The sequence below is a fragment of the Sceloporus occidentalis genome, unplaced genomic scaffold, assembly GCF_023333645.1.
Source record: "Sceloporus occidentalis isolate IW3139 unplaced genomic scaffold, rSceOcc1.0.p SCAF_1, whole genome shotgun sequence".
Taxonomy (NCBI): Eukaryota; Metazoa; Chordata; class Lepidosauria; order Squamata; family Phrynosomatidae; genus Sceloporus; species Sceloporus occidentalis.
In genome coordinates this window covers 11,701,327-11,717,062 of record NW_028316981.1, presented here as the reverse complement: position 1 = coordinate 11,717,062, position 15,736 = coordinate 11,701,327, and the positions used below count along the sequence as shown (strand labels likewise).

Here is a 15,736-nt window from a genome sequence, read left to right as displayed (position 1 = left end):
CTGGCAGAAACCGGTTGCGACATATCCACCTGCAATCCTTTTAAATGATGAAGGGGTGGTGTTTGCAGGGTGAGGATTCAGTGGCAGGAGTAAAGAGAGTCCTCAGGGTTTGGTTTTTAAAAAATCTTAAATTAAAAATTAAAATTTCAATTTAAAAAAATTAAAAATGGTTTTTACATTTTTAAAATTTTTAATTAAATTAATTTTTTTAAATTTAAATTAAAAACAATTAAAACCATGAAAATGGCAAGGAGTGCCACTCTCTCAGCCTGAAGGGTGACCCTGGCAGACCCTGGCCCTCATCAAAGGGACTTGGAGGCACCCAACCCAAGTGGGGCTTTTTTCTCAGTGCTTTGCAAGGGTTACATTGAGGAAGTGCCTCTTGTGCCTCTTCCTAGAAGGGGCCGGATGTGGGGCGGGGGGGGCGGGATGTAAACAGAGGACGTCACTTCCGGCCCCGCCTCCCGTGGGAAAGTGGCCTTTGAATTTCCCAGGCTCTGCTTTGGAGGAGCCAGCCAGGTGAGCCCAAGAAAGAAGGAAGGAAGGAGGGAAGGAAGGAGGAAACCTTGGGGAAAGAAGGGAGAGGAGGGTGACCAAGTGAGTGGGGGCCCCAAGGCAGGAGCAGAGCCTCTCCCCAGGCACCAGGGTTGCCAACTTCTGCACTCAGCTGGGCTCCTCTGCTCTTGCCATCGTGGTCCATCCTTCCAGGCTGGGAGGGGGGTGGAAAGTTTTCCTTGAGCCTCCTTGCTTTGTTGGTGTGTGCCTCCAAGGCTGCATCCACACTGCAGAGATGGTCCAGGTTGGCACCACTTGAATTTAGTGTGCCTTCAAGGCTGCATCCGCACTGCAAAGATAATCCAGGTTGAAAACTTTAGTTTTGTTGCTGTGTGCCTTCAGAGCTGCATCTACACTGCGCAGATAATCCAGGTTGACATGGCTTTAGTTTTGCTACTGGTGTGTGCTTCCAAGGCTGCATCTACACTGCAGAGATAATCCAGGTTGACACCACTTTACCTTTGTTGTGGTTGTATGCCTCCAAGGCTGCCTCCACACTGCAGAGCTAATCCATTTTGGCACCGCTTTAATTTTGTTGTGGTTGTTGTGTGCCTTCAAAGCTGCATCTGCACTGCAGAGATAATCCAGGTAGGCACCACTTTAGTTTTCTTGTTGTGTGCCTCCAATGCTGCATCTGCACACAGAAATAATCCAGGTTGAGACAGTTTTAGCTTTGCTGCTGTTGCTGTTGTTGTTGTGTGCCTTCAAGTCGTTTCTGACTTAAGGTTAACCTGTCATGGCAAGATTTCTTCACAGACTTGTTTAGCCTTTGCCGCCTTCTGAGGCTGAGAGGAGTGTGACTTGCCCAAGGCCAGCCAGTGGGGTTCATGGCCAATTGGGGAATTGAAACCTGGTCTCCAAAGTCCTAGTTCAGTTCTCAAACCACGACATGCTGGCTCTTTATTATGGTCATAGACCAGTTTAATCAAAAATAACAGATTTTACCCTTAAATGTTGTTTGTTGTTGTGTGCCTTCAAGTCGTTTCTGACTTACGGTGACCTTAAAGTGGTGAACCTATCAAGGGGTTTTCTTGGCAGGATATTGTTCAGAGGAGGGTTGCCCTGGCCCTTCTCTGAGGCTGAGAGAGTGTGACTCACTCGAGGTCAGCCAGTGCGTTTCCATGGCTGCACAGGGATTTGAACCCTACTCTCCAGAGTCATAGCATAGTGTTCGAGTTTTGGTCTACAACTCTCGAGACCAGGGTTCGATTCTTACCTTGGGCAAGTCACATGCTCTCAGCCTCAGCGCAAATCTTGCCAAGAAAGCCCCGGGATATATTCATTTTAGGGTTGCCAGAAGTCAGAAACAACTTGAAGGCACCCAACTACAACAAAGGAATTCCAAAAAACATTTGGGGCAGCCATGTTGGTCATATAGCTAATCCAATAATATCAAAAATCCACCCAACTGTGATACCTTTTTTGGGCCAACCAAAATGCACAAAACACATGCTGCAAGCTTTTGAAGCTCTGCTGGCTCCTTCATCAGGCAAGGTGTTAAAAACCTTACAGCAGAAAAAAATGAAAGATGTTAGTCCAAGGCCTGCATTTTGCTGTCTTTGTTCTTGATTCAAATGATATGGAGGGGTGTCTCTTGCAGGCCATGTGGTACCTGGGAGATTCTCAAAGTCCAGGAAAGGTAATATCCACTTGCAACACAAAAGGATGCTTCCCTTGCAATCCAGGATGTCTCCATCCTTTGTGATTTCCCAATAAATTCTCATGCTTAGTTTTTTTTTGTAGGCTTCTTGGGCTATGTGGCCATATTCTAGAAGAGTTTATTCCTGATGTTTCGCCAGCATCTGTGGCTGGCATCTTTAGAGAATTCTCTCCACATTTCTCTGAAGATACCAGCCACAAGAATAAACTCTTCCAGAACATGGCCACATGGCCTGAAAAATCCACAAAAAACTATAGATGCCAGCCATGAAAGCCTTTGACTTCAGAAATCCTCTTGCTTTTGCATCAGGAAAACTTTAGGTGGCTGAGATAAAACAGGTAGAAACTTCAGATAGGAAGGTCCCAGTCCACTGGCTCTCTCGTTAGGTATGTGCCTTCAAGTCGTTTCTACAATATGACAACCCTAAAACAAACCTATCCAGGGGTTTTCTTGGCAAGCTTTGTTCAGAGGGGTTTGCCATTGCCTTTCACTAAGGCTGAGAGAATGTGGCTTGCCCAAGGTCACTCAATGGAGTTTGGAGAAGAGAGCATCCTAGCCTAGGGTTGCCTTGACAAGAGTCAGAGAAGGATTTCCATTGCCTTTCTCTGAAGCTGAGAAAGTGTGTTTGCCCACTGCTTTCCATGGGCAAGTGGGGATTTGAACTCCACTTTCCATGAGTTGTAGCCCAACACTCAAACCGCATCACTATGCTGTCTGTCTCCAAACCTCGGCCAAGGCTAAGAATCTTATAAAATTAAGTATTCGAAGCAGATAAATCTTTCAGTTTCAGGTTTTTCCACATTTCATTTTTTAAAAATATTCAAGGTCTTTCCATTCTGCACAAGAAGGAATTTGCATATTCGAGGTAAATTCGTATCAGAAATAAACTCAAACCATAAATAAATTTTCAGCCATCCCTAGCACCTATCTCCACATTTTTTCTGGTTATGGCTGATGCTCTGTCTTTATTTCAGAAAGACGCCATTTCCTTAGACTGCCTCCGTTGTTGCCAGCCCACTAGATTTCCTTGCTTCAGGAATACAGAAGTTGGCACTGTTGCCACAGTCACCTGAGGGCACTGAAACAGATTGCATTTGCTCTGAGAGAGAAGAAATGGAGACGGAATCGAGAGATGCCTCGTCGTCGTCTGGCCTAGTGGAGGCTGAGAAAGAGAAGGGGACAGCGACAGAAGAGCGAAACCGAACAGGGCCACCTGTGGCAGTGAAGGGAGGAGGAAGGGGCCATCCCGACATCCCCCCAGAGAGTATCCGGGACTTTTGGGAAAGAGCCGTCCCGGATGACTTGGCCCGCCAACCACGCAAAGGCCTGCAGCAGCGATGGGAGTCTCAACTTCAAGAATTTCTCAAGGCCCTCGAGTCTCCTCACACAGAAGGGGACAACCCACAGCTACGGGGACCCCTAACAAGGAATTACACTCGGCCTACCTTAACCCACTTCAAAGGGACGGCCAGGTCTAGCCAGCAGCCGAAAGGCGAGAGATCCTCCCAGCTTCTGCCCAGCTCAAGTAAAGAAGGTGACCATGCCGTCAGATGCCCTCCAGCCAAAGGCAAGCCCGAGGGTCAGAAAGCCAAGCGTTTGATCCTGGGCCAGGAGGTGAGCAGCTTGCATGAAGAATGCCGACTCTTCAGGCGGTTCGGCTACCAGGAAGCTGAGGGTCCTCGTGAAGCTTGCCGGCATCTCCGGAGGCTCTGCCACCAATGGCTGAAGCCAGAAAGGCACACCAAGGAACAGATCTTGGAGTTGGTGGTCCTGGAGCAGTTCCTGGCCGTCCTGCCCCCGGAAATGCAGAGTTGGGTCTGGGAATGTAGTCCTCAAACCTGTACCCAGGCAGTGGTCCTGGCAGAAGATTTCCTACTGAGGCAGCAAGAGAACCAGGTTGATTTCCTACTGAGGCAGCAAGAGAATCGGGTGCAGGGAGAACAGGTGGGAGACCTTGGTCTAATCCTTTTGTGTTAAATAATTAAGAATCTGTGCCAGCTTACCTCTGGCCACCTCAGGATCCAGATCCAGATCGACCTTCTTTTCCATCCCTGATTAGTTCAACCTATAGATTTGGGGATTCACCTTCCTCCAAATGTCAGTTTGAATAGAGTTTGTATGTGTGCATACTGTCCTGCCTCATAAAACTGCTGTGCATTTCTTTCATATCCATTTAGGTTTGAGGAAAGATGGTGTGAGCAACTGCCAAGAACTTGCAAGACAGCATTGGCCTCTTGGAAACCTTGGAGGGCTGATTGTTGCCCCTCCCCCCATGTAAATGGGGGGGGGGGGCTCAAATGCCCTAGAATACTACATAGAAAGCATTGGAGAAGCAGCTGTGCCATGTTTTCACACACACCATGGGCTTTTTTTGGCTCAGAAGAGGCCTTTTATTAAACGGGAAGTAATCTAGAGGTCAGGTACTGTGTCAGTTCCCCATTTTTTACCAAAAAGGCTTCTCCTGGGCCTAAAACAGCCTAGGGGACAACTAGAAATATAACAAAATTATCTCCCATGCATCCCTCGGCACAAAATATGGGGAGGGGCTGGAGAAGGCACCAAAACTGGCTCAGAGGACACTAAGGGCTTGCTTTACATCCATGTCTCTCCTTCCCTTTTTCTTCCTCTTCCTTGATTTCTGCTGTGTTCATTTGCTGCCAGCAAAGTTGTAGAAGAAAGTCTTGCATTCATCCGCACTTCCCAACTCTGCTGCAATTGTCCCTTTAATGGATTCCTTTCTGCTGTTTCAGACAATTGGTCCATTTGAAGAGGAAGACTTGGCAGAGAAGGCTGTGTTGGACACCTGGAGGAGGCCACATTTTGGAGAGATGAAGCCAGAGGCTGAGGTGGATACTGACCACTTGGGTAAGGGCCTCCAGGTGTCACATCATGCTGATGGTTTAACATTCCTAAGGAAAATGGGATGTGTGTAGCAGTCTATCACAATAATTTATTTTTTATTTTATTAGACTAACACAGCTATGTCTTTGAATTCTACCATATTGTTTACAGCTCTTATCAATACATCTAGAAGACGAATATTGTCAGAGCTGGGAAATGTACAGGAAAAGGCCACTCTAATGAGTAGTTCCTCTCTAAGGCACGATTATGGTGTTTGGAGATTTTTTAACTTTTGAAAGGAAGACATGATAGAGGAGAATCATAGGGTGCATCTACACTGCAGATACAATGCAGTTTGACACCAATTTAAGTGCTGTAGCTTTATCCAATGGAATCCTGGGACTTGTACAAGATCTTTAGTGTTCTCTGCCAAAAAGTGCTGATGCAGCAACAAACTAAAAATCCCAGGGATGGAGGCTGTAGGGTTGTAGGATGGAGCCATGGCAGTGAAAGTGGTGTCAAACTGCATTATTTCTACAGTGTATATATACCCCTAGACAGAATCATGACATGCAGGAATACACAACTAAAGCACTCTCAACAGATGGCCAACCAATATCTGTCTAAAGCCCTCTAAAGAGGGTGCCACTATCTCAGCCACCCATGTGGACAATTTTGGATATTGGAGTATTTTAGGTTTCACGATTCTGGATAAGGGAGATTGAACCTGTAGTACCATTGTTCCATTTTAACGGCTGTGCCTTAATCCTATGGAATCCTGGCATTCATAGCTTGGGAAACTATTATTATTATTATTATTAAACTTTATTTCTATAGCACTGTCATTATACACAGCGCTGTACAAAGTCGGTAAAATTAGGAGTAAATAAAAGCCTGCCCAAGGCGTACATTCTAAGATAATAACAATTAAAAGAGGAATAGATAAAATTACCATATAGAAAAGAAAAAACAGATTAAAAACATCAAGTATCAAACAAATCACATCATGAAGCATGAAGAGTGTGCTGTTACACTTGTGTCCAACTATGTGCTTCCCGTTGGGGTGACCAGTTGACCATTGTATGAACAGGGTACTGTTAGGCCTTTGATCCAATACAGTATAGTTCTTTTGTTCTTAGGCAATGATACTTGAATGTTCTGGGCTGCTCTTATCCTCATGAGGATATACCATTATGGTTAATTTGTTGTTGTTGTTGTTGTTATCTGCCATTGAGTCAAGCCCAGCTCATTCTAACCATGTGGATTAGACATTTCCAAGCTCCCCTGTCCTCCACTGCTCTGCTTAGGTCCTGCAAATTCAGGCCCATGACCTCCCTGATTGAGTCTATCTTCCTCTCTTCCTACTATCGTTCCCAGCATTACTGTCTTTTATAGTGAGTTGTGCCTTCTCATGACGTGGCCAAAGTACAACAGCCTCAGTTTGATCATCTTGGCTTCCAGGGAGAGTTCAGGTTTAATCTGCTCAAGGACTGATTTGTTTGCCTTTTTGATCATCCATTGTATCCTCAGGACTCTTCTCCAACACCACAGCTTAAAAGTTTGTTTTCTTTGTAACCACTTCCTTCATTGTCCAGCTGTCACATCCATACATGGTGATGGGAATATGATGGATGATCCTTACTTTAGTGTTCAGTCATATACCTTTACTCTTTAGAATCTTATCTAGTTCTTTCATAGAAGCCCTTCCCATTCCTAGTCTTCTTCATATTTCCTGACTGCAACTCCATTATGATCAATATCTGATCCCAGGTACAGGAAATCTTTGTTTCGATTCCCTCATTATCAAGGTTGAATTTATGTACATCCTCCATGGTCATTCTTTTTGTTTTGTTTATGTTCAACAGTAAGCTGCCTTTGTACTTTCTTCTTTAACTTTCCTTAGTAGTTGTTCCTTCCTCCTAGCTTCACTCCTCTTTCTGAGCCTAAACCTGCTCTTTGGATGATATTTTCTGCATACAAGTTAAACAGATAGGGTGATAGTATGCAGCCTTGCCTGACCCCCTTGCCAATTGGAAACCATTCTTTTTCTCCATGTTCTGTTCTAACAGTAGCCTCTTGTCTCAAGTACAGATTTCTCATCAGGACTATCATATGTATTGGCAATTCCAATTCTTTAAGAGCATTCCACAGCTTTTCATGATCTATGCAGTCAAAGGCTTTACTATAGTCTAGAAAGCACAAATTGACTTTCTTCTGGAATTTTTTGTTGTGTGCCATTAACCACTGTATGTTTGCAATATGGTCCTTGGTGCCTCTTTCTTTCTTGAACCCTGTTTGCACCTCTTGCACCTCTGGGATTTCTCTCTCCATATATGATTGGAGACTATGCTGCAAGATAATTTTGCCTGCATAGGAAATTAATGCTTTGGTCCTATAGTTACTACTGCTTTTGTCAACAGGAATAGTTTTTTGTGGATTGATCGTTTCCAATCTGTTGGCCATCATTTTGTTTCCCACATTTGTTGGCATATTTTAGTTAATACTTCAGTTGATTCTGTCTGTGTGAATTGTATCAGTTCAATTGGAATATCATCTGTTTCTGGTAATTTATTATTTCCAATTTCTCTTAGCACAGCTTCCACTTCGCTTTCTAGAATTTGGGATTCATCTTTGTATGGTTCTTCATTCCATGTGTCATTCCTTTTATCATCACTTTTATATAGCTTTTCTGTATTTTGTTTGCACCGTCTTTTTATATCTTCTCAGTCATGTAGTATGTTCTTTGGGGGGCAATTAGCTTACACATTGTAAACTGCTTAGGGAGTGCTTATGTGCACTGGTAAGTGGTATAGAAATGTACTTGCTACTTGCTATTCTTCTGATGATAGAGCATCTCCATCCTTGGTTTCAACTTCCATTTGAGTTTCCCAAATCTTGTGGAAAAGGTCTCTCATTCTTCCTTTTTTGTTGTTTTCTTCTATTTCTCTGCATTGATATTTATAGTAGTTCCCTTTATCCTTTATAATTTGTATCCCCCCTTTTCTGTTTGCTTATTCCAACAGGTGAGGAGAAGCTGTGCAGGATGGAGAAGAATGATGCTGGAAACTCAGCTGAGACAGATTTCCATTGGATGTTGTCAGGAAGAGTTGAACAGAACATTCTCCCCTGTTCCACCCGAGGGGAAGTTTCTGAGGTCCTGTATGGAAGCTGCCTAGAGAGGGAAGGTGGAAAATTTATTAACTCTCAGGGCACCTATGAGGACCTGGATGAAAGCATCTTGCAACAGGGAATGCTCCCTAGCAGTGAGAAGGACAGTGCTTGCCATGTGTGTGGAAAAGTCTTCCGTCGTCGGTCCAACCTTATTGCGCACGAGAGAACCCACTCAGGAGAGAGGTGGTACAACTGCTCAGAATGTGGGAAAAGCTTTGTCAGCCGCGCTGCCTTCCTCATCCACCAGAGAGTGCACACTGGTGAGAAACCCTACAAATGCTCTTACTGTGGGAAGGGCTTCAACACAGGTTCCAGCCTTACCCGACATAAGAGAATCCATACAGGGGAGAAGCCGTACAAATGCCTGGATTGTGGAAAGCGCTTCAATGATTACTCCAACTTCATCGTGCACAAGAGGATCCACACAGGGGAGAAGCCATATGAGTGCTCCATTTGTGGGAAGCGGTTCAGTGACAACTCAAACTTTATTAAGCACCATCACTGAGAGGCAAATGGTTCTCATGCTATTGTTTCAAAGAAAAACGAAACAAAAACAAGGAGTTAACATGCCTATAAAGTAACCTCTTAGGACATCGTAGAAGCATTGCCTGCTGAGATGGGGCTTCTGTGTGAGACTCATGGCAAAACTGTGTTCTCCACAGCTTCTGTTGCCTTGGCAAGCAAATGTTTTCCCCCCAGGAACCTGTCCCAAAGATACAGAGGGAGGTAGTGGGTAGAGCTTTCCCAACCCAACTTCTGTTAATGTAGCCTGTTTGTAATAACTTCTCCCCTTTATACACACAGAGAGACACACAGAAACTAACATCTTGTTTATGAGCCACAATGTTGTAAGTTAGACTTAAGGCCTCTTAGCTATTTCCTAGTCATATTTACAATCATGGTACCATTGCCATGATTGTAAATGACTCTGAAACCTACTTAAAATCTGGTCAGCTGCACTGAGAGATGAAGGTTTGCAGTGCTGGTGAGCAGGGGACTGATGATACAGTTCTCCCTTCCCTTATACAGGGGATCCGTTCCGGAACCCCCACCCCACGTAAGGGGGAAATGGCGTATGCTCGCACTCCATTGAAAATATTGGGATGTGTGCATGTGGCATGGCACGCGCGTCGGCCACACGCGCAATTCATAACATTGTGCCATGGCTTCAGCATATGGTGTGTGCTCACTGTACTTCCAACTATCTCCTGCTAGCTAGCCACAGTGCGCAGAGGAGCTGTGACAAAAACTTCTGCTCCTTGTGCTGCAGTTTGTTTACGGGAGGTGGCTGTACATGTCTTTTAGCTTCCTGCTCACCAGAGCTGCAGAACTCCATCTCTTGATGTGACTGGTTGAATTTTAAAGTGGGTTTCAGGAGGCACATCAGGAGATGGATTCTAGCCACAACATTGGTCTCTTTTCACTGCCTGCGATTTAACCACTTGCCCTGAACCCTGGATCATGTGCAAATTTTCTTTCAACCAAACGCTGCTGTGGTCATTCATTCAGCAAGGAGCAAACAGAATCCTTGCAGGTAGTTGAAGCCTAAAGGCTATGGCAAAGTTCCTACATTGCCCAGTATAGCATAAGCAGTCTACAGGCAGAACTCTGCCATATCTATCTGATCACTACCCTCAGTACTCATTGTTTTTCTGCAGTAATCCCTCTGAACAGCCATTCCATGAGTGGTAGAAAGTAAGGGCGTGGATCAGAGAAGTGTCTGGCTGTGCCTCGTAGCCAGATGCAGAACAGTGACATTATCTGCTGGGATCTTGGTGGAAGATATAATCAGTCTGCATCTGGCTATGCAATGTAATACAGTTCTTCTCCAATCCCCTGTGCTCTCCATCAGTCCTGGAACGGCCATTAAGTGGGGCGGTCACAGCAAAACAGACTCCTGGGTGGCAATTTGGTTGTTGCAGTAGGGGAGAAAATAATACCAACCTCCACAGTTATATATAAAAAGACATATGCAAACATAAGGTGGAGTTATACGTTCATAGGTCCCTAACAGGATGCCAGCCTGTGATGGCTATCTTGTTGAGTGGGGTAAAAATTCAACATGAGTGTTGAAAGAAAGCCAGAACTAGAGCTATTCAGTTGCTCTCCTAAAAAAAACCAGCCAGCCCAGGAAGGAAGTTGGAAGAGCTGAAGTGGCTCTGGTAACCAAAGGACAGTCAGTCTGCCTGCCTGCCTGCCTGCCCGCCCCATGATCCTTACAACAGGGGTGAGTTAGGTAATCTTAGCTTCTGGACCTAGTTGACCCCCTTCTTTAAATAACAATCAGTTTGGGGGCTCTTAAGCACAACACAATTTTAGCATTCCAATGCCACTTTAAGCTGCTGGGATTCCACTCAGTGGATTTCCGGGGTTTGTAGTTTCCTGGGGTATTTAGAGTTCTCTGCCAGAGAGTTCCAGTGCTTCTTCAGGCGACAAATCCCAGTATTCCATAGGGCAGCATTTACACTGTAGAATTAATGCAGTTTAACACCACTTTAACTTCCCTGGCTCAGTGCTATGGGATTTGTGTTTTTGTGAGATGTTTTGCCTTCCCCATCAGAAAGCTCTGGTGCCACAACAAACTACAAATGTGAGGATTCCATAACAAGGAGCCCTGACAATTGAAGCGGTGCCAAACTGCGTTAATTCTGCAGCATGGCAACAGTTTAGGATGTTGTCTGAGCAGTTCAAAGGGGATCGATGTGCTCTAATTGTGCAGTGTGAAAGGAATCCTACTTCACTTGCTTCGAAGGCAACCTAAGGTGATAATGCTGCCTTTAGGAGCCTTTCAGTTCATTCTGTTGAGAGGGGCTCTGTATGTTGGTTCCAAAGTCCAGTCATAATGGCACCATTACTCTGCACCGTACCCCTGGGATGGCATGGTGATCTGACAGTGTGTAAAATAAGAAATCTGCAGCTGAAGTAGGATCCTCTCCTACTTTCTCTGCCTTCATTGTTATGTTACCTGTCCCATAGCTGGAGTGGGCCAAAACCATAGCTCTGCAGAAGGTCCCAGGTCCCATTCTCAGTGCCATCAACTAAGTCTGAAACCCTGAAGAGCCACTGCCAGTCAGTGTAACTCTGAGGCAGATGGACTGATTTTCTGCTTTGGTATAAGACAAGTCCTTACTAGAAAAGGGCTGTGGCTTAGGGGTAGGATGTTGTATGTTAAAAAGTCCCTGCTGTCTCTAAGTCCATAGAATTGTAGAGTTGGAAGAGACCCCCAAGGGCCAGTCAGTCCAACCTCCTCCTGTCATAAAACAAACCAAGGACCCCCACAGATAGCCATCCAACCTCTGTTAAAAAGCCTCCAAAGAAAGAGACTCCGCCACACTCCCAGGCAGCGTAATCCAATGTCAAACAGCTCTTACTATTGGGAAGGTCTTAGTGATATTTTGGTGGAATCTCTTGTCCTATAGTTTGAATCTATTGCTCCATGTCCTAGTCTATGGAGCAGCAAAAGACCAGCTTGTTCCTTCTTCCATATGACATCCCTTCAAATGTTTAAACATGGCTATCATGTCACCTCTTAACTCCCTCTTCCCTGGGCTAAACATCGCTGGATCCCTAAGTCGCTCCCCAGACTAGTAGAAGAGGCAATGAATTCAAACCCCAGGAAGAGATTTCACCTAAACATTAGGAGGAACTTCCTGAGGGTAAAAGCTGTTTGATGGCGGACTATGCTGCCTCGGAGTATGATGAAGTCTCTTTCGTTGGAGTTTTTTAAACAGGCCGGATGGCCATCTGTTGGGGGTACTTTAATTGCATGGCAGAACATGGTTGGAGTGGATAGTTCTTGGGGTCTCTTCCAGTTCTGTGATTTTCTCACCTGCCAAAGAGCTTGGAAAAATTACCTACATGCACTGTAATGCCCAGAATCCCCATCAGGTGGATAGCCACAATAGCATGACCACCACTAATGATGGTATTTGAGAGTTGTATTTCAGAGAGGTGTTTTCTCCAGTTTATGACCTGCTGCTTGACTCACTCTACCTTAGAGTAGAACTGATACCAAAGCAGCCGTTCCTTGTCATTTCAAATTAAGGTTGGCCCTTTGTGGTTTTGACTTTTGTGGGTTTGATTATTTGCGGTTTTGATTATAATATATTCTCTGTAGGAATGTTTTAAGTCGTCCAGAGCAATTCTGCCAGATGTTGACCATAGAGTTGTGCTGGAGGTCCTAGAAGTTCCAAGAGAAAACACTTCTCTAGGCAGTTGTAAGTTCTCCAGTATGATTCTGTGATCAGCTTCTGGCAGATGTTGACCATAGAGTTGCACTGGAGGATCTGAAGATTCCTAGAGAGGTGTTCTCTTGGGTAAAAAGAATAGCGTCCTTCACCCCTAACCCCATCGAATGTGGAGGGACCACAGTAAAAGTGTCAGAGAGGAAGTGAGAAAATGCATTCCCCCCCCCCAGCTTTGAAGGTGGGCCTTCTCCAACCTAGTGTTCTCCAGGTGTCTTTGATTACAGTGTCACTTCCTGGCAAGCCAGCATATCCAGTTGTTGACATTGATGATGGGCATTTTAGTCCCAGCACATCTGGAAGGCAACTAGTTGGGGAGATGTCCTCTTGTGTAGCATATGGGGCTATGATAGTTGTGCAGGTGGATCGAGAGAGCCAGTGTGGTATAGTAGTTTGAGCACTGGATTATGCCCCTGGAGACCAGAATCTGAATCCCTGCTTGGCCATGGAAACCCACTGGGTGACATGAAGTCGAAGGCTTTCATGGCCAGCATCCATAGTTTTTTGTGGGTTTTTTGGGTTACATGGCACTTGTTCTAGAAGAGTTTGTTCCTGATGTTTCGCCAGCTTCTATGGCTGGCATCTTCAGAGAAATCTCTGAAGATGTCAGTCAGGGATGCTGGTGAAACGTCAAGAACAAACTCTTCTAGAACATGGCCACATAACCTGAAAAACCTACACAAAATCACTGGGTGACCTTGGGCAAGCACACACCCCCCCCCCCCCGGAAAAAGTCTTGCCAAGAAAAGCCTGCAATAGGGTTGTCATAATTGATGGCACAAGAAGAAGAAGAAATCTGGATCGGTCTCCCTTCTAGTCACAAAACTAAACAGCTCTGAAAGGGAATCCCAGTTAATCCTCAGATCCAGAGCAAGGGTGGACAACTGTTGGGGGCGTGGGGGCCTGTTTTCTGCCCCAGTATTCCGTGGGGCTCACATATATTGCCAAAATGTCCCCAAACCCTGGCAGTGTTCAGAAATCATAGTATCGTAGGATCACAACAGTTAAAAGGGACAGCAAAGGCTATCCAGCCCAACCTCCCATGTAGGAATACACAGCTATAACAGTTGTGAGAGATGCTCTTCCAAGCTCTACTTAAAGACCTCCAAAGGCCATTTCTTTCCCATTAGTTTGTGTTTTCATCTCCAGTGCAGCAGAAAACAAGATCACTCCATTCTCTACATGACATTATGATTTCACAGAAATAGTGTAGTAGTTTCACTGTTGGACTATAACTCCGGAGACCAGGGTTCAGTTCCCTGCTCAGCCTTGGAAACCTGCTGGGTGACCTTGGGCAAGTCACACCCTCTCAGCCCCAGAAACCCCCATGTTAAGTCCGCCTTAAGGTCGCCATAAGTCTGAAATTACTTGCACACAACAGTATTCTATGAAATCCTGTCACTTCTGTCTTTTCTCCCCAGATCTGTCCTCATGAAGCTTGGTTTCTGGCCCTTTTATTATCTTCTGGTCATGTTCCAGCTTGTCCTCCTTTAACTGGTCAAAGGACTAGTTCTGATTTTAAAATTTATATATATGATATTTTTGATGTTAGTGCAAGGGAAGGGGATTACAACCTGTTTAAATGGTGGTCACTCCTGTGGACTTTTTAGGAGAGGCAAATCATCTTTTCTTCCAGAAAAAGTGTGGTCTAGGAAGCATGAGAGCCAGTATGGCATAGTGGTTTGAGTGCTGGATGATGACCCTGGAGACCAGGGTTCAATTCCCTGCTTACTTATGGCAACTCCAAGGCAAAGCTATCATGAGGTTTTCTTGGCAAGATTTGCTCAGAGAAGGTTTGCCATTCTCTCTCCCTGAGGCTGAGAGAGTGTGACTTGCTCAAGATCACCCCATGGGTTTCATGGCTGAGCTGGGAATCAAACTCCGGCCTCCAGAGTCATTGTTTAGCACTCAAACAACTGCACCATGCTGGCATTTCAAATTCAGGGACAGGGGACTATGAGCTTCTAGCTGTCTAAGACTCAAATACACATCAGCCCCAGGCAGCATGGCCAGTTGTGAAGGATAATGGGATGTGGTGTAGTGGTTTGAGCATTGGATTATGACTCTGGAGACCAGGGTTTGAACTCAGCCATGGAAGCCCATGAGCCTGGGCAGAGTCATACACTCTCAACCCCAGAAGACCTGGCAGTTGATTCGCTTTAGGGTCACTATGTCAGAAACAACTTGAAGGCACACAGCAACAACAAATCCAATTATACTGGAAGGACTACATCGGTTCCTCTCTCTGCTAACAACTTTATTCCTCACCAGGGGCTTTATGGGCATCACTGATTTATTGTCTCAAAAGGAATCCTTCTTTGGTCTTTTAAGATAGGATGGGACTCAGAGGCACAGGTCTGCCCAGCTGTTTTCATTCAGCCAGGTGTTCAAATGTTTTTCTAAAAAGATCTGTTTCTGTCAAATACATTTCAGGACTGGGGGAATTATGCCACATTTTAGGGACCCTCTTGGGCCATTTGAAGACCAAAAGATTTTACACACACACACACACACACACACACACACACACACACACAGAGCGGACCCTCGGTATCTGCTGGGTTTGGTTCCAGGGCCCCCTGTGGATATAATGGCATACAAATGGTGCCCCTGACATAAAATGACAAAATCAAGCTTTGCTTTTTGGAATTTATATACAGTCAGCCATCTGTATTGACAATTTTTTTAATCCATGGATTCTGCTATTGATGGCTTGAAAATATTTAAAAATATGCACATTCCAAAAAGCAAACCTTGATACCATTTTACTATACCATTGCATTTAATGGGACTTGAGCATCCACAGATTTTGTTATTCAAATGGGGTCCTGGAACTAAACCCAAGTGGATGCCAAGGGCCCACTCTGTGTGTGTGTGTGTGTGTGTGTGTGTGTGTGTGTGTGTGTGTGCGCGCGCGCGCGCGCGCGCATACACACACACACACACACACACATCATGCTTAATTGAATCCATGGATGAGGAATCCACCAGATATGGAGGACTGACTCTTGGAGGATGAACTTGTAGGTTTCTTTGAGTCTCTGAATACCCAGCTCAGATTTTTAATATAGTTTACACATCTAATTTAGTCATTCTCTCCCCACAATAACTTGACATGATGTCCCTTACTTGAGTGCTTTGGGTTTTGGTGATATGGTTGTGCTGATGCTGAGTCAAAACCAAATTGTGATTTTTAAAATAGTGTTAATTCACAAGCAATACTTAACCAATTCTTCAGTTTAAACTTCAGGGCAAATGTGTCCCA

The 15,736-nt window shown here is 44.9% G+C and overlaps 1 protein-coding gene across 1 annotated transcript; it reads left to right on the top strand.

Moving 5' to 3' along the window:
- The first annotated feature begins 474 nt into the window (after positions 1-474).
- On the top strand, positions 475-11,522 carry LOC149320752 (uncharacterized). The gene is made up of 4 exons (XM_089505161.1): positions 475-519; positions 3,190-4,159; positions 4,966-5,080; positions 8,080-11,522. Exons 2-4 carry the CDS (start codon positions 3,329-3,331, stop codon positions 8,730-8,732), a joined length of 1,599 nt encoding a protein of 532 aa, XP_089361287.1. The 5' UTR covers positions 475-519; positions 3,190-3,328; the 3' UTR covers positions 8,733-11,522.
- Positions 11,523-15,736: the final 4,214 nt, after the last annotated feature.